The following is an 18,917-nucleotide window of genomic DNA, read 5'->3' as shown; positions in this document are numbered from 1 at the left end:
CTCCATACCCCCTCAGGTCAGGCAGCATCTGTGGAGAACATGGATAGGTGATGTTTTAGTTGGGAACCTTCTTCTGTTGGAACAAGGGTCCCGACATGAAACGTCACCTATCCATGATCTCCGGAATGACCTGGTGGTCTTGTTTTGCAAACCTACATCTGCAGTTCCTCCTGTCTCTATTCAAACCACCACTTAGACTTCCACAATCAGTTTGCAACGGAGTAGGACTCTGTATCTTTTATTTGCTACAATTGATTGATTTTGCTCTTTGTAAATCACTCCAGGCCTCGACAATTCCTCAGCCAATTTTTGGTGACACTTTTTAGGTATTGTCAATGCGCATGCAGAATTTTCCCAGCGAATAAATATTTTCATTGATATTGCACTTTAGTTACACCATGTCCAAAATTGCTTCCTATATGAAAGAGGCTTCATTTACGTAAAATCCCAAGATTGTTCGAACTTTCTTCAAGTCGGTCGGTGTGAGCACTTCCCCACATGAAGAAAAAGTGGTGTCAACGTTGTAGAAAATCATCAGCGATGCTAAAAATCATTGTTCTATTGTTGACCCATTACATTCTTCAAACCAAGTAGTTATTTGTCGCCATGCAGCGCGTGCTTCAGGCAACGGGCCCGTGACATGACTTCATCCCAGTCTGCGTACGCTCCTTCCAGGTGCCGCTCGTAACCGCCGTCAGAGTGGTAGCTTAGACGGCCGTGCAGGATTCTCCAGTTATCAAAGGTGAGAACATCCCCTGCAATCAAACAGTTTTAGTTTAGTTTAGAGAGTCAGAGTAGAAACAGGCCCTCCTGCACACACCCAGTGCATGCCGACCAGCGATCCACACATCCCAACACTATCATAAGGTCATCAGCAATAGGAGCAGAATTAGGCCATTCGACCCATCAAATCTACTCCGCCTGGCTGTTCTATCTCTCCCTCCAAACCCCATTCCCCTGCCTTCTCCCCGTAACAGCCGTACTAATCAAGAATCTATCTATTTCTGCTTTAAAATTGCCCATTGACTTGGCATCCACAGCCTTCTGTGGCAACAAATCCATGGATTCACCACCCTCCCGATTTGAAAACTTAAATAGAAATATGGAAACATAGAAAATAAGTGCAGGAGTAGGCCATTCGGCCCTTCGAGCCAGCACTGACATTCAAAATGATTCCTTTAGCACTAAGAGCTAAATCTAACTCTCAACAGGTTATTGCAAAATCTAGAAAGTGCTCAGCTAAAGGTAAAGGAAAATTATGGGGACTTTGTTGACACCACCAGCGTTGCTTACCTGGCTCCATTTTGAAGGTGACCAAGTTTTCTGGCTTGTACATGAGGAGCACAAAGTCTTTGAGAGCAGACAGGAATGGGTGGACCTGCTCTGCGGGCAGATCGAGGACAGAGTCCCGAGTTGCATTGTTATAATTAATCCGAACAACATTCCCATTGTGGTCCAAGCTGCACACAAAACAAAACAAAAGAAAACACTTTTGTAAAACTGCTGCACTGCAATCTCTTTGAATAAAAGCAATTTTGTGCTTTTACTTTGTAAATTAAAATCTTTGCTCCTTATGGAATTGTTTCAGTTAACTTTTAATGTACCAGGCCCTTCGGCCCACAGAGTCGGCACTGACCAGCGATCACCGCTACACACCAGGGACAATTTACAATTTCACCAAAGCCGATTAACCTAGACGTCTTTGGAGTGTGGGAGGAAAGCAGAGCACCCAGAGGAAATGCAGGCTGTCACGGGGAGAATGTGCAGACAGCACCCGGGGTCTGTGGTGCTGTAAGGCAGCACCTTCACCGCTGCGTCATTGTGCCGTCCCTTCTTCATACAGCAGCTGCTTGATCTGCAGGGACAGTCAACGAGATGTGGGAAGAGCTCAACGCATCACTACAACATTCCTCTGGAATAAACGTAGCAGGCGATGTTTGGGGTCGAGACCCTTCTTTAGACCAGCTCTTTTTGACCCGAAACGTCACATATTCCTTCTCTCCAGAGATGCTGCCGGACCCTCTGAGTTACTCCAGCATTTTGTGTCTATCTTTGGTGTAAACCAGCATCTGCTACAGAGATATCATAGACCTCATAGGTTGACACTAGTTAGGTCTTTACTTGACTTTACCTTGGCAACGTTTTAGAAGGGGGGAAAAATTGAATAGACAAAAATGCTGGAAATGATCAGTGGGGTGAGGCAGCATAGACAGAGGTGATGCCTCACAAGCTGAGTTTCCAGTTTTTGTCTACCTAGGACTAAACGTTATTCAAACTGTAAGAGGACATGGATCGCTCATTGAATCACGTGTGGACAGAAGTTTAGGGGTGCTATCCACTGAGGGGGACAATAAACCAGACCTTACCTAAACGAAGGGCTAGACATTCTAGGTACCACACTTAATAAAGTGGGGAGGAGGTTGCCTGTGGCTGATTTATATTAACATTAACTTAACTGTTGTACACCAAGTACTACGGAGGCAAAGATCTTAATCCAGTGACAAGGGAAGCCAAGTTGACACAGAGTGCTGGAGTAACTCAGCGGGACAGGCAGCATCTGTGGGGAACATGGATAGGTGACGTTTCACAGAGGTGGGTAACCCTTCTTCATTTGGATGTCATTTTTTGGATCGTTTGGTGGTTTGTGAATATCACGATTGCAGTGACATCAATTTGACCAGAGAGGTGTCCAAATCATTCTGAAGGTTCCCGACCCAAAATATCATTATACAGATGAGGTTGTGATGTGTGGGGTTTAATGCTGACACATCATTGTTTATTTTGTTAACCAGTGAGTACTGTGTTGACGGGCCTGTTGTGCTGCTGCACGTTTTGTCACATACAACAATGAAACCCTCTTGACTGTGTGTGTGTGTGTGTGTGTGACATTTGCAGTAATACACCACACCAGTAGATGGCAGCAACACTGAATGCTTGATGCTGCACAATATTTGCTGAGAGGATTTTTCTGTTAAACAGCTTCTTCAATGTAAGTTTTCCCTTCATAATCCACAGTTGGGCTGTTGGATGTAGGACCATTCCTGGGCACTGGGTGAGTGGCATTGTGGTCTTTGCCTGGATGGATGGATGGCTGCAATTAGTGCGGGTGTCAGAGGTTATGGGGAGAAGGCAGGAGAAGTGGGGTTAGAAGGGAGAGATCCAGATCATTATGAGGTTCCCGACCGGAGTAGACTTGATGGGCCGAATGGAGGTTCTGCTCCTGTGGGGTTTATGCTGAGCACGAATGTGGGGATGAAAGGTTAACCAATGAGTACTGTTTGACGGGCCTGTCTAAGCTGCTGCACGTATCTGGTAGCAGGGACAACAATGAAATGCAAGAACAACCTGTGTGTGTGTGTCTCCTCTCCAGCATGTTGCCAGTGGTCACTCAGTGGGACTGTCAGTAGATGGCAGCAACCTGAATGCCAAGGCTGCACTATTACTTGCTGAGAGGATTTTTAAAATAAACAGGTGACACAAAGTACTGTTTGCTCTTTATAAAAGAGTTGACAAAGTGGATGGAGGACCATTCCTGGGCACTGGGTGAGTGGCATTGTGGTCTTTGCCTGGATGGATGGATGGCTGCAATTAGTGCAGGTGTCAGAGGTTATGGGGAGAAGGCAGGAGAATGGGGTTAGAAGGGAGAGATAGATCAGTTATGATTGAATGGCGGAGTAGACTTGATGGGCCGAATGGCCTAATTCTTCTCCTATCCCTCTTATGACATGAGCACGAATGTGGGGATGAAAGGGTAGAATAAACTATTTGAAGAGATGTCTAAGTCTGCTTGGTACCTGGTAGTAGGGACAATTTTAAAATGCAAGAACAAACTGCCCACCTGGTCTCCTCTCCAGCATGTGGCTGTCTGGTCACTCAGTGGGACTGTCAGTGTTGATGTCTCCACCCGCTGCCAAGGCAGGTCTATTACTCTCTCTGCCCGACACTTAAAATCATGGGTGACACAAAGAACTGCAGATGCTGGTTTACAAAGAAAGACAGAGTGCTGGAGTAACTCAGCGGGTCAGGCAGCATCTGTGGTGAACACAGACAAGTGTTCGGTTTGGTTCGGAACTCTTCAGACCGAAGCTGGTTCCCAACCCGAAACATCATCTGTGGTGAACATGGGCAGGTGACATTTCAGGCCAGGACTCTTCTTCTGACTGATTGCAGTGGGGGGAGAATGTTGGACAAGTATCCGTCTTCCTGCTTTCTCTCTCCCCCACCCCAGAAAGCCTGCAATATTTACAGTGACTGACTCGCTGAGTTACTCCAGCACTTTGTGACTTTGTGTCTTTGCGGTTTGTCCTGGTCTCTATGCAAGCAGATGCATCCGGTGGAACGTTCACTGCTGGTCAACTTTGGTCTAGACACTTCTTGGCGACACCCATCGGAGAGGAATGATTTATTACCGCAAGGCATGTCAGCTGGGAGTTGGGCCAAGAATAAGGGAAGCCAGAGCTACGGCGGGACTTGGCAGATCCATTGAGCAGACAGCTCTGGGACGCGACTCATCCACTCGGACGTTTGGGCTAGGGGTGGACACTGGCCTGGCTTCTCTTCCGGGTCAATGCCCGTTCCCAGCTGACGGAGGTGATGTTGTCACTAACGTTATACTCTGACCACTCACATTCCCCTAATGTCAGCACCATTTGCCACATGCTTATTTTGATACTTTGCAGCGTTTTGCATTCAGTTTTCTGGCTTTGAATTCGGCCATTTAACGCTCTATAAAAGTGTGTGAATGAACTGCAGATGCTGGTTTAAACCAAAGATAGACACACAATGCTGGAGTAACTCAGCAGGGACAGGCAGCATCTCTGGTGAGAAGGAATAGGTGACGTTTCGGATCGAGACTCTTCTTCCCTAACCCTAATCCTAATGCAAGGCCTGAAGAAGGGACTCGACCCAAAACGTGGCCCATTCCTCCTCTCCAGAGATGCTGCCTGTCCCTGCTGAGTTACTCCAGCATTGTGTATCTATCTTTGGTTTAAACCAGCATCTGCAGTTCATTCACACACTTTTATAGAGCGTGAGATACTCCACCATTTTGTGTCTATCTTAGCTCTATAAAAGGTTGCGGTGCTTTCTGGTGGGAGAATGATGAGGAGCTGGTTTGGTGAAGGGTAGCCTATGGGACCAGGAAGTTCCTTTGTATTGACACTGCGTTTTCTGAGCTTTTAGATGGACGGAATAGCAGGCAACAAAAGCTTTTCACTGTACCTCGGTACACGTGACAATGAACTGAACTGAACTGGTGTATATTTGTAGTTCATTGTATCTGCCATCAAACACTTCTCAATAAAGCAAGGACTCAACCATAGAATCATAGTCACAGTGTGACAAGTGGCCTTTCGCCCCAACTTGCCCACACCCACCAACATGCCGCATCTACACTTTCTCAATTCAGTGCATCGCGTTTGGTAAATAGGTCTTTGGTCTCATCAGCAAGTCCAGCACCACAAGGTCATCCAGGATAGATAACCCTTCAATAGGGAAGATTCAAACAAGAGGACATGATTTGATAATTAAGGGACAAAAGTTTAGGGGCAACCTGAGGGGGAACTTCTTTACTCAGAGAGTGGTAGCTGTGTGGAATGAGCTTCCAGTGGAAGTGGTGAAGGCAGGTTAATTTTATCATTTTATCAAAAATAAATTGGATGGGTATATGGACGGGAAAGGAATGGAGGGTTATGGTCTGAGTGCAGGTAGATGGGACTAGGTGAGAGCAAGTGTTCGGCACGGACTAGAAGGGTCGAGATGGTCTGTTTCCGTGCTGTAATTGTTATATGGTTATATGGTTATAATATCTGCGTTTTGTGGAGGATCACACAAAGGGTCCAGAGCAAAACGTATGCAAATGCTGGAGAACCAAACACTTTTAGGCAAAGCAAAAAATCTGTCACCCCTTTTCAATTGGTGCATGGTACATAGTAAATAGGTCGTTTAACAAATTGAGAGGTGGGGGGAAGATACAGGAATCATTCTCGCACTGAATGTTTAATAATGATACAAGTTACAACTGTACAACATCCCCCGAAGGAAACGATCTGTTAACCAACTTCTTCAATGTAGCTTTTCTCTTCATCACCCACAGTTAGGCTGCTGGATGTAGGACCATTCCTGGGCTGTTGTGGCAGTGAACTGGCTGAAGTGTTCAAGCCAAGTCCTCGTTAGGTTTCTATGACTTAAAGTGTTTAAGAAGGAACTGCAGATGCTGGAAAATCGAAGGTAGACAAAAATGCTGGAGAAACTCAGCGGGTGCAGCAGCATCTATGGAGCGAAGGAAATAGGCGACGTTTCGGAGAAACGCTGCAGAAGCTGCTGCATCCGCTGAGTTTCTCCAACATTTTTGTCTACTTTCTATGACTTAAACATCAACTTTCAAGGAAACTTACTAGAAATACAAATCAAATTATGCCCTCCATTGCTCTTGTACTTACTCAATAATTTTATTCTTAGACTGAAGAGAGAAATCGCAATAATCCTTCCCCGTGTCTGTAAAGTCAACCAAAACGGAGGAGAGGACTCGGAAAGCCTCAGGGTTCAGTTGGCGAAGCTGATTAGCAACGTGGAATCCATCGACCATTATTGTTTCACCTCCAACGTCTGTCTGTTTTATGCAGTGAAGGAACTGAATCTAGGCCAAAGCACAAGGTGGTGATTACTGGCAGAGGATTGAAGGCACTTCTTATTTTACTACCGACTGAAGTCTGAAGAAGAATCTCCACACGAAACGTCACCCATTCCTTCTCTCTCCAGAGATGCTGCCTGTCCCGCTGAGTTATTCCAGCATTTTGTGTCCACCTTCTTATTTTACTACATTTTCTGCTGGCTGGTGTAATACTTATTTTTTAGTTTTAGTTTTAGAGATACAGCACGGAAACAGGCCCTTCGGCCCACCGTGTCCGCGCCGACTAGCGATGCCGGAACATCTCCACAAATCCCAGAACTTCCATCCTGTCTGGAGCTGGGAGGCCTCCTCGGACTGTCGTGAGCCCCACCGCGGGGCGCGGACTTAACATCGGAGCAGATCCCTTGCCTGGGATCGCTCCCACCGCGACCACCGTGGACTTACCATCTAGGGCTCGCAGTCTCGGGAGAGGCTAGTCGGGACCTCCAACGCCGCGCAAGGTTCGACCAGCCCCAACACGAGGTTCGATCGCCCGGCGCGGGGGAGCTGACATCCCCCCGATGCAGGAGCAGATCGCCTCGACACAGAGGGCCCAAATGCCGCCGGCTACGGGAGTCAAGACCGTCCCGTCAACGGAGGCTCGCGGCCCCCGACTGAAGAAGAACAAAGGGAAGGACTTGAACTTTATTTCGCCTTCCATCACAGTGAGGAATGTGTAGGAGTCACTGTGGTGGATGTTCATGTTAAAATGTGGTTTTCAGTGATTTGTTGCTATTAATTGTATGACTGACCTGGCCAATGAAATTCCTTGTATGTTGCAAAACATACTTGGCGAATAAAGTGTGATTCTGATTCTGATTCTGATTCTGATTCTGATTAACACTGGGGACAATTTTACATTTATACCAAACTAATTAACCTACAAACCTGCACGTCTTTGTAGTGTGGGAGGAAACCGGCGATCCCGACGAAAACCCACACGGTCACAAGGAGAACGTACAAACTCCGTACAGACAGCACCCGTAGTCAGGATTGAACCCGGGTCTCTGGCGCTGTGAGGCAGCAACTCTACCGCTGCGCCACCGTGCACCTTATTTTTACAAGTGCACCCTGGTCTAGATACAAGTTACATCCAAAATGTTCAATTTAAATTTGGTTCTGAATCTAATAATTCCTTCCTTGTGTCTACCTCCAGAGATGCTGTCTGACCCGCTGACTTACTCCAGCACTTTGTGTCTATCTTTGATGTAAACTGGCACCTGCAGTTCCTTCCTACAATATATTCATGTCAAGGTTTTCAGGAGTATATGCTCACAGAGCCTTTAGGTACAGAATGGGCTCAATAGGTGGAACTATATGCAATGAGAGAGGATATGAGTGACTATTTTCATAATCACTAGTTTGGCAAATTGGTTTTGAGATTACTTAATTTCCTCAAGTGATTTGAGATTATTTTTCTTAAAATGTAATCATAGAAGTCTTATCCTAGGCAGTTCCACATTTTACAATTGTAAATGGATTTTATTACTAATGTAACAATAAACTATGCTGGGCTTAATAAAATCCTTTGAAGAACAGCAAAGATTTTAGTTGCCGATAATGTTTTTCAGTGATGATAGGATGAAAATTACCTCTGACTAATGCAAAATGTTTGGCATCAGATAGATGTTGGCACAGAAACACATCTTGAGCACAGGGAAAATGGGAGATATATTACTGAAGATCAGCTGAAATTTGAACCGAGCACATTCAAAGTGCATATGAAACATTCCTTTTCAGCATAGTTCCATGGAATAGATCATAGAAGAGTACAGTGTGTAGGAAGGAACTGCACATCATAAGTGATGGGAGGAGAATTAGACCATTCGGCCCATCAAGTCTACTCCGCCATTCAATCTCTCCATCCTAACCCCATTCTCCTGCCTTCTCCCCATAACCTCTGACCCATATCAATCAAGAATCTATCTTCCTCTGGATTAAATATAACCACTGACTCGGCCTCCACAGCTGTCTGTGGCAAAGTATTCACAGATTCACCACCCTCTGACTAAAGAAATTCCTCCTCATCTCCTTCCTGAAAGAACGATCTTTAATTCTGAGGCTACGACCTCTAGTCCTACCGATTCGACTTGGAAATTAACTTATTGAAATCCTGCACCAGCACTCCCAAGTCCCTTTGCTTTCCGATTTCCAGATTCTCTCCGCATTTAGAAAATAGTCTACACCTTTATTCCCATTACCAAAATGCACAACTCCAAACTTTGCTACACTGTATTCCATCTGCCACTTCTCTGCCCACTCTCCCAACCTGTCCAAGACCTGTTGCTGGTATAAACCAAAGACCCACACAAAAATATGCAGTAACTCAGTGGGTCAGGCAGCATCTCTGGAGAAAAGGAATAGGTGACATTTTGGGTCAACTAGTACAGGTCTTCAGAACAGTACTGTGTAGGTACAGGCACTTTGGCCCACAATGTCTGCCTGTACATGATCCGTATCCCTCCATTCCCTGCATAACCATGTGCCTATCTAAAAGATTTTTAAACACCACTCTCATATCTGCTTCCAGAACATTGCAGGCACCCTGATATTTGTTTCTCGTAGGAGTGGGGTCAAGAGACATGCAGTGAGTGTCAGGTAGCTCACTTGCTCATGATCTACAATATGATTCCTTCCTATGTGTAGATGCAGGTTTACATTGAAGATAGATAGAAAATGCTGGAGTCGTAACTCAGCGGGACAGGCAGCATCTCTGGAGAGAAGGAAAGGGTGACGTTTTGAGTCGAGACCCTTCTTCAGACCCTTGCTATGTTGTAGATATTTTGTAATTCCTGATTGCATGTTGCTACTTTGCATCGCCCCTGTTCCATATGCACCTGGAAGCAATTAACCAGTCACTGAAATTAGCCCAAAAAAGACACCCATGGTGGGTGGGGTAACCCAGCGGGTCAGGTAGTCTCTGCAGAGGACATGGATAGATAGCGTTTCGGGTCGGGACCCTTCTTCAGACTTCATATTGTATCTACATTGAAATAACCCAGTATATTCAAAAATATGTCTCCATGTTACAATGCTATGTCTAATAACAATATTTTAGAAACATAAAAAGGTGGGGTAGTTTGTTTGTACAGAGACTTTAGCAGTAACCAATAGAGGCACAGCAATCATTGATGAAGTTAAGGAATTTAGTGTTAGCATAGGTTCTGTACACAGCTAGTCATCTTGTGTACTGGTGTATGTTTACTTGCTATGGGCGGCACGGTGGCGCAGCGCTAGAGTTGCTGCCTCACAGCGCCAGAGACCCAGGTTTGATCCTGACTACAGGTGCTGTCTGTACGCAGTTTGCACGTTCTCCCCGTGAGCTGCGTGGGTTTTCGCCGGGATCATCGGTTTCCTCCCACACTCCAAAGACGTACAGGTTTGTAGGTTAATTGGCTTGGTGTAAATTGTAAATTGTCCCTAGTGTGTGTAGGATAGTATTAATGTGCGGGGATCACTCGCCAGTGCAGACTCGGTGGGCCGAAGGGCCTGTTTCCGCGCTGTATCTCTAAACTAAACTAAAACTTTCAAAACGTGTGACTCGAACTATTTTTCTAAATAACTAATAAATTGGTGAAATTGAGGTTGAAGTCAGTCAATAAAATACACAAAGATGATAATGTGTAGATGGGTGAGCACTTCAAACTGACTGCAGATCCAGGTAATTATCATAACATACAATTATATCATGTGTAGGAAAGAACTGAAGATGCAGGTTACAATCGAAGGTAGACACAAAATGGAGTAGACTCTGGAGTAACTCAGCGGGTTCAGCAGCATCTATGGAGCGAAGGAAATAGGCAAAATGTGCGACGTTTTGGGTTGAGACCCTTCTTCAGACTTTATATCTTCAGATATAATAGACATATTTATAGACCAGACAATTACATCATGACAGCTGACTGAGCAAAGCTAAATGGAAAATATCAACAGAATTGATATTTTGTTTAAGTGACCTGGCAAGTTATGGCTGTGGGTAAGATCTGTCTGTAGCAAAATGCTGGTTCCTACACAGCACATAATATATAATGTTAAGACCATCCAATATCCAGAAGCTACTCTTCAGTGTGACAACTGCATCCAGAATGGATGTTTTCACTGGATGGAAGGCTGCAGTTGAATGCAGAACAAGGAATGCATTAGAAATGTATTTGGAAATTGAATATCAATGGTATGTTTGTAATCTTAGGGATACTTGTATAGATGTACAATGATAGTACACAGAGAGGCAGAAAAGGTCTTTCAGGAAATAAGTTTTCATATACTATAAATATAAATAGTTGATTTTTAATTTATTTTTAACACTTTTTAATGACCTGCCATATTTTTGTAACTGCCAGTTTGTCGCCAGGCTTCCTACACTATAGAATGTGAACATGAGACAGTCTTAGCCACAAGATTTTAAACTGCTTCCCCTGCCACCCTGCAGTGAAATGTTTAAGAAGGAACTGTGGATGCTGGTGTCTGTCTTGCAATCAAGCTAGTTTGGAAGGCGGGGAGGAGGGATATGGGTTAGTGATGATGTCAGTAAACTGAAATATCCAGGAGAACGTTATTCCGTTAGTAATGTTTAAGAAAGAACTACAGATGCTGGAAAAATCGAAGGTAGACAAAAATGCTGGAGAAACTCAATGGGTGAGGCAGGATCTATGGAGCGAAGGAATAGGTGACGTTTTGGGTCGGGACCCTTCTTCAGACATTAAGAAACATTTAATAGGTTAGACCAGCATCCGTGGAAAGAGAAACAGAATTAACATTACAGCCCGAGACCTGTCGTCAGAACTGAGGAAGTCTGGATCCAAAACATCAACCCGTTCCTTCTCTCCAGAGATGCTGCCTCTCCTGCTGAGTTACTCCAGCATTTTGTGTCTATCTTAATAGAAAATAACTTAGATTTTATTAGCAGAAACAGTGGGAGAGGGGCACAAGCACACCACATGCTGGTGCATTATTTAATTACCAAAAGTAATTGTCTATCCTGTAATTAATTGCCAATTACATGTCCGTTCAGTAGCCTGGCAGGAGGCAGATTTGAACAAATTATATTGGAAGGACGATATTCCCAAGGTCTTGCGTTTCAGAGATTTAAAGATAGATATTGTATTTACAACAGACAATCGAAGTGCATGGTATGCTGGAGGCACAGAAACTGTTAAAATGTAGTAAAGGTAGAGAATTGAATGTACTGTAGAGAATTAAAACTTAATTCCAAGAACTGCTAAGTTATTTGTTCTCACTTCAGATGTCAGCTTTGGCATTCTAAGCCTTAGACATATTAATCTTGGATGGCACGGTCTTGTAGTACAATTGCAACGCTGTTCCGATACATTATTACGTAACTGAAGTAATAACTGCTATAAAAAGGACCAAAGATAAGTTAAAAGGGGGGACTTGATAGAGGTCTTTAAAATGATGAGAGGGATAGACAGAGTTGGCGTGGATAAGCTTTTCCCACTGAGAGCAGGGAAGATTCAAACAAGAGGACATGACTTGAGAATGAAGGGACAGAAGTTTAGGGGTAACATGAGGGGGAACTTCTTTACTCAGAGAGTGGCAGCTGTGTGGAATGAGCTTCCAGTGGAGGTGGTGGAGGCAGGTTCGATTTTATCATTTAAAAATAAATTGGATAAGTTATATGGATGGGAAAGGAATGGAGGGTTATGGTCTGAGTGCAGGTAGATGGGACTAGGGGAGAATACGTGTTCGGCACGGACTAGAAGGGCCGAGATGGCCTGTTTCCGTGTTGTAATTGTTATATGGTTATATATAAAACACAGAAAAGGAGCATTCCTTACCAGGCAGTCACTTATCCTTGCTCACGTAACCTCATTAAATGGGCTGGCATTTATCTCATTGCTGTTTGCTACCAAAACTGTGTATACTTTGGTTGTTGGATGTACCTACACAAATAGATAGAGTTGCTGCTTCACAGCGTCAGAGACCCGGGTTCAATCCTGACCTCTGGTGCTGTCTGTGTGGAGTTAGCACGGACTCCCTGTGACTGCCTGGGTTTCCTCCAGTCACTCCGGTTTCCTCCCACATCCCAAAGACGGGAGAGTTTGTAAGTTAATTGGACTCTGTAACTTGCCTCCAGTGTGTGTTTCCAAGCAAATCCCGGCACCTCTCTCCAACACTTCCTCCACTTCCCGTAAGGCATAGAAACATAGAAAATAGGTGCAGGACTCGGCCATTTGGCCCTCTGAGCCAGTACTGCCATTCAATATGATCATGGCTCATCATCCAAAATCAGTACCCCGTTCCTGCTTTCTCCCCATATTCCTTGATTCCTTTAGCCCTAAGAGCTATGTTTGTGTACATTTTTAGCGTGTTTTGTGGGTTCTTTATCATTGTACCGCTGCTGGCAAATTCATTTCACTCGCACTTTATGTGCAATGTGATGAATAAAACCGAATTGTATTGTATTGTATTGTAAATCTAACTCTCTCTTGAATAAATCCAGTGAATTGGCCTCCACTGCCTTCTGTGGCAGAGAATTCCACAAATTCACAATTCTCTGGGTGAAAATGTTTTTCCTCATCTCAGTCCTAAATGTCCGACCCCATATTTATAAACTGTAACCCCTGGTTCTGGACTCCCCAACATTGGGAACATGTTTCCTGCACCCAGCCTGTCCAATCCCATAAGATCTTTATATGGCATCTATTTGTCAAGTTAGTGTAAACCGCCCCAACATGTCAGCACTGTGTAGATACCATTAAAGTCTCAATATGCCAAGAACCTACATCCCTCCTTTCTGTATCATCTCCCAGCCATACTCCATTGCAGTGCCTTTATTGTGTAGTCTCTGTTATTGTTTTGCTTAGTTGAATTTAGTTTAGAGATACAGCAGGGAAACAGGGCCTTCGACCCACCCAGCCCATGCCGACCATCGATCACCCTTCCACGTCAGTTCCATATTATCCCGCTTTCTCATCAATTTCAAGTTTCCCCCTACTCCTCGTCTCTTTCCCATGCCCCCAGTCACCATGGTGGACACCATCTCCCACCATCCTACTCATCCTAGTAGAAACAAGGACATGCAGATGCTGGTTAATACACAAAAGGACACAAAGTGCTGGAACAATTCAGCTTGTTAGGCAGTATCTTTGGAGAACAGATTAAGGTTATGTGGGTTCCCCACAGATTCTACTTGATCTGCTGCGTTACTCCAGCACTTTGTATCCTAGTCACCCTGCCCTTATCCTTCCTCCGTAAACATCTCCCATACCACCTCCCCCCTCCCACCCCACGGTCCTATATTATGCCATTAACCCCCACTTCCCCCTTCATCCTGTCCCCTTCCACCCACCATCCTCTTGCAGCTTTTCATTCCACTCCTTCATTCCTTATTTAATGTATTTTTGTCTCCTTTTCACCATTACCTTTTGTTACTTACTCCACCTATGTGGCAATCACCCCCTCCCCCTTACGTGTATCCAGGAGCAACTCAGCGAGACAGGCAGCATCCCTGGAGAGAAGGAATTGGTGACGATTCGTACCATCAAGGACTTGCCAGGCTGAGTCAAACCCTATCTTTTCTTTTCCAAGTTCCTCCCATCTGCTCCATCAGTCTGAAGAAGGTTGCCGTGGGGGGGGGAGGGGGAACGAGAATGGTTGGGGGGGGGGGGGGGGGGCTAGAGAGAACAAAAAGGGACTATTGCGACTTGTAACTTTGTCTATATCTGGCGACTCTTTGCATGGTGTGCAAAACAAAGAATCTCACTGTGACATGTCAGGTGATAATGAAGTATCATTCATTCAAATGTCATCTGTCCATTCCCTCCACAGATGCTGCCTGTCCCTCTGAGGTACGCCAGCCTTTTTTTTACTCAAGATTCCAGCATCTGCAGTTTCTTGTGTCTCTCAGGGGTTACATTTTGAGGAGGTTAAAACTAATCACCTCAACACATTACTTTACCAGCACTGGACAATAGGCCGGATCTATGTCCGTTGATACATGCTGAGAATATGACGTGACTTTTTGTAAAGGAGGTTTTCCACTTTCCCTTCAGTGTAATTATTATGTTTTAATATTATATCTGGCTTGCTTGGACCTTTATCAGCAGCAGTACTGAAATCTTCAGCTGCCATTCTTCTGGTTGCATGGAGTTTAACTTTCTAAAAAAATGTAGATAAAATTGTTTTTTTGGATAAAACGAGTGAAGGCCAATTTGTAATCACTTTGTCCAACTACTAAACAATCATGTTTGTTAATGACAAAGTTGCAGATGCTGGAAATCTGGAATTAAAACAACAATTATCCTTGACCTTACAGGTTAATTCTGTTTTTCTTTCCACAGATGCTGCCGGACCTACGGTGAGTTTCCAGCATTTTCTGATCTCATTTCATTTTTTGTACATGTTTTAGTACAAAAACTTCTACAGGTATTGCCTTAAGGATAGTACACAAATATATGTACCCCTGTATTCGGGTAACATTTTTTTTTTCCTGCAAGTTTATGCAGAAAGGCTCATTATTTCAATACTTTGTTACCAACACTCTATCACAGCATCTTGCTTGTTCTTCCCTTTAGAAGAATGCTCATCGAGGCAGCGCAGATCTATGGATCCCATTCCCACGCGGACCTCCGTCCTGGGCCTCCTCCATTGCCAGGGTAAGGCCCAATGCAAACTAGAGGCACAGCACCTCATATTCCACTTGGGCAGCTCACAACCCGCATCAACGTCCCTTCCACCTGTGCCTCCATCACATGTTATCCCACAGATCTCTGGCCTTTGTCCTGCTGCCCATCATGTCACCTACTCCAGCACTCTGGGTCCTAACCCGAAACGTCACCTATCCATGTTCTCCACAGATGCTGCCTGACCCGCTGAGTTACTCCAGCACTCTGTGTCCACTTTTGTTCTCATCTCCGGCAGAGAAGTGGCTGGGTTGCTAGTGTAAATGCCACAATGCCTACCTGACGACCCTTCTTCAGACTGACGTCGAGACCCTTCTTCAGACTGATGTGGAGGTGGGGGAGGGGCGGGTTCCCGCCCCTCCCCCATCTCCACATCAGTCTGAAGAAGGGTCTCGACCCGAAACGTCACCAATTCCTTCTCTCCACAGATGCTGCCTGACCCGCTGAGTTACTCCAGCACTCTGTGAAACGTCACCTATCCATGTTCTCCACAGATGCTGCCTGACCCGCTGAGTTACTCCAGCACTCTGTGAAACGTCACCTATCCATGTTCTCCACAGATGCTGCCTGACCCGCTGAGTTACTCCAGCACTCTGTGCCCTCTGTGCAAAGTGGTTTTATATCGTCATGCTCTGGCAACAGTGGGAAATAAGCGTTCTCATTGAAACAAAGGTCTAGGCGTGCAGCCAAATGACCATGTCTTTTTTTCATTGTTTCTCATACATTTTTTAGTCATTAATATTCTTTACAACACGCAGATGAAAGGCTTTGGGCAATATTCCAAGCAAGCAGTCTTACCCCAGGGGGATGGTGCAGCGCTGGGTAATCAGTGTGCAGCTTCAGTTCCCCAGATGTGTAGGCTACGTTGTTAGCATCGGGTTTATCCTCCACTTGCCAGGTATGCCTTTCAAATGAAACGGGAGAGGCACATCGTCAGTAACAGTCTAAACCAGAGTTTATTCAACATTGAGACTGATGTTGAAGCATGGGGCCATTTTATCTACTCCACCTATTTCTTGTGTGTTTGTACAAATGAAATCCAAGCATTTTCAACTGGTGAAATGTCAAAAGTCAAGTACAACTGAAACATTACTCACAGTTTCAGATAACTAAATACAAACATCATGGTTCAGTTTAAAATGTTTGCAAGGATTCTGAGCTGTGCTAATTAATTTCAATTCTACGCAAGGAATTACAAGTAGACTAAAATATGCAGGAGGAATTGTAGTTATTTTTAAATAATTCATGCGGATTTCTTTTAAAAACATTAGAGTGCTGGAGTAACTCGGCGGGTCAGGCAGCATCTGTGGAGAACATGGATAGGTGACGTTTCACAGAGTGCTGGAGTAACTCAGCGGGTCAGGCAGCATCTGTGGAGAACATGGATAGGTGACGTTTCACAGAGTGCTGGAGTAACTCAGCGGGTCAGGCAGCATATGTGGAGAACATGGATAGGTGACGTTTCACAGAGTGTTGGAGTAACTCAGCGAGTCAGGCAGCATCTGTGGAGAACATCTGGATAGGTGACGTTGCCGAGTCACAGAGTGTTCTTATTTTTAGAAGATAGACACTCAGCTGGGGTCAGGCAGCAGCATCTCTGGAGAGGAGAATTGGTGACAAAGGGCCAGGACCAGGCCAGACAGGTATGAGCCTGAATGTAATGATGACTGAAGAAACAAACAGTTGATAACAATGAAAAAAAAATCTGAAAGGCAGAGTCAGGCAAGATTGTATGTCTAACAACATCTGTATGCAGCAAAATCTACATAAATGCTGAGTAATCAAATATTGTTCTTATTTTTAGAAGATAGACACAAAAAGCTGGAGTAACTCAGCAGGACAAGCAGCATCTCTGGAGAGAAGCAATGGGTGATGTTTCGGGTCAGGACCAGGCCAGAGAGAGAATGCCGAATGTCTTTGAAGACTATAGAAACAAATAAAAAACAGTAGGCAGGACAAGGAAAACTGCTGCATGGCAAAAGTTGATACTTTGGAGAGTTGTGGGGGGACAATCTAGCATGGGTGAAGAACGTCACCAGTGTGTGTCCTGACTGGGGTAATGGTGCCCACATTTACACCAGCTGTACACCCGCATTGTGCATCATCGTACACCATCTGCACAGGAAGCCAGATCAGATGCACGGTCACTCATGCTCTTGGAATCTTGCTGCAGGCAGCACAATTATTTGGAGGAAAGCCCTCAGTTTACAAAGTTCAAATGCACATTTAACCAGTGTTCACTGATTTAGTGTGACTTATTTACTGCGAGCATAACATGAATCCCCACGTATTGCCAGCAACTATCTAAATCAATATCATCAGAGATGTGATGTGACACAGTTGTTGACCCAGTGTGTAGTGCAAGCTTCTAGAACATAGAACAATACAGGCCAGTAATATGTCCTTTGGCCCACATTGTCTCTGCCAAACATAATGCCACGACCAACTCTTCACTACCCACAGTTCAGATAATTGAATATCTTTGTGCCTAAGTGTGAATTTGTCCTTTTACCAATATTTTCATTTTCTCTAGTATTTTTAAAGATTTTTTTTTGTGGACAGCACAGCTGGTAGAGCTGCTGCCTCACAGCACCAGGGACCAGGGTTATACTCTGGCCTAGGGGTGCAGTCTGTGTGGAGTTTGCACGTTCTCCCTGTGACCGCGTGGGTTTTCTCCGAGTGCTCCGTTCCCTCCCACATCCCAAAGGCGTGTTGGTTAAATGGCGCCTGTAAATTGCCCCCTAGTGGTAGGATGCGGCAGTGAAACAGCATAGAACTAGTGTGAATGGGTGTTCGATGATTGGCGATGATGCTGTACCTATAAACTGAAGTCAACTGAATGAAAAGCTCCCATATAATTTGTGAATGTGGGAGTTGTGACAGTAGAGCGGTCATGGGGAAATCCCCCAGCAACTATCAGTTATTCAAAGTTGTCCACACACACTGAGGAGGCTGTGCACGGCAGGGCTGTGCTGGGTCCACCTAGAAAGGAACTACATGATCTACATGCAGCTGCTTGCTGATCTCAGGGTCAGCCACAATCTTCTGACAAACTAAAGGCAGATGTCCCATTAGGCGATTTTTTAGGCGACTGCCGGCGACTGTCATAGTCGTAGCAGGTTGTCGAAAAAACGGTGACTGGACACACCCCCCCTCCCCCCCCCTACAACAATGTCTACAACAAGCGACAACAACCTACCACCTTGTCGATGTCAAGCTACAGCAAGCGACAACCAGCGACCCATGAGGACGTCCACTTACGCCCACACTTACGACAACCTACGTCAACCTACGTCCACCCGCGACAAGCTACGACCCTGTCGCCGGTTGACGTGGACAGTCGCCAATGGAATTCACCGAGTTCAGCACCGGCGCCAACCTACGTCATCCTGGCGACAAGCTACGACACACCATCTGCGTCAGGAGACAAGCTACGACACCACCTACGTCAGGAGACAAGCTACGACAAGTCCACGGTCGCTGACTGTCACCAAAAATGTCAAAATCCAGCGGCGGCCAGAAAAACGCTACGACTCTTTGGGCGACTGAGGGGACGACTCACGACCACACAGGCAACACCCTGGTGACCGAGTGGCGACTGCCTA

The 18,917-nt window shown here is 45.1% G+C and overlaps 1 protein-coding gene across 1 annotated transcript in view; it reads right to left on the bottom strand.

The window, feature by feature from the left end:
• Positions 1–208: 208 nt before the first annotated feature.
• Positions 209–18,917, bottom strand: part of bbox1 (butyrobetaine (gamma), 2-oxoglutarate dioxygenase (gamma-butyrobetaine hydroxylase) 1) — a 68,506-nt gene continuing 49,797 nt past the window's right edge. Inside the window, 4 exon segments of the mRNA XM_055649131.1 lie at positions 209–755; positions 1,294–1,460; positions 6,441–6,637; positions 16,111–16,216. Of these exon segments, the coding sequence (XP_055505106.1) occupies positions 595–755; positions 1,294–1,460; positions 6,441–6,637; positions 16,111–16,216 (631 nt within the window). The 3' untranslated portion in view covers positions 209–594.

The sequence above is a fragment of the Leucoraja erinacea genome, chromosome 18 (genome assembly GCF_028641065.1).
Source record: "Leucoraja erinacea ecotype New England chromosome 18, Leri_hhj_1, whole genome shotgun sequence".
In the NCBI taxonomy this organism is placed as follows: Eukaryota; Metazoa; Chordata; class Chondrichthyes; order Rajiformes; family Rajidae; genus Leucoraja; species Leucoraja erinaceus.
Note: the sequence above shows the minus strand (reverse complement) of the source record. Positions and strands in the feature narration are given on the sequence as shown.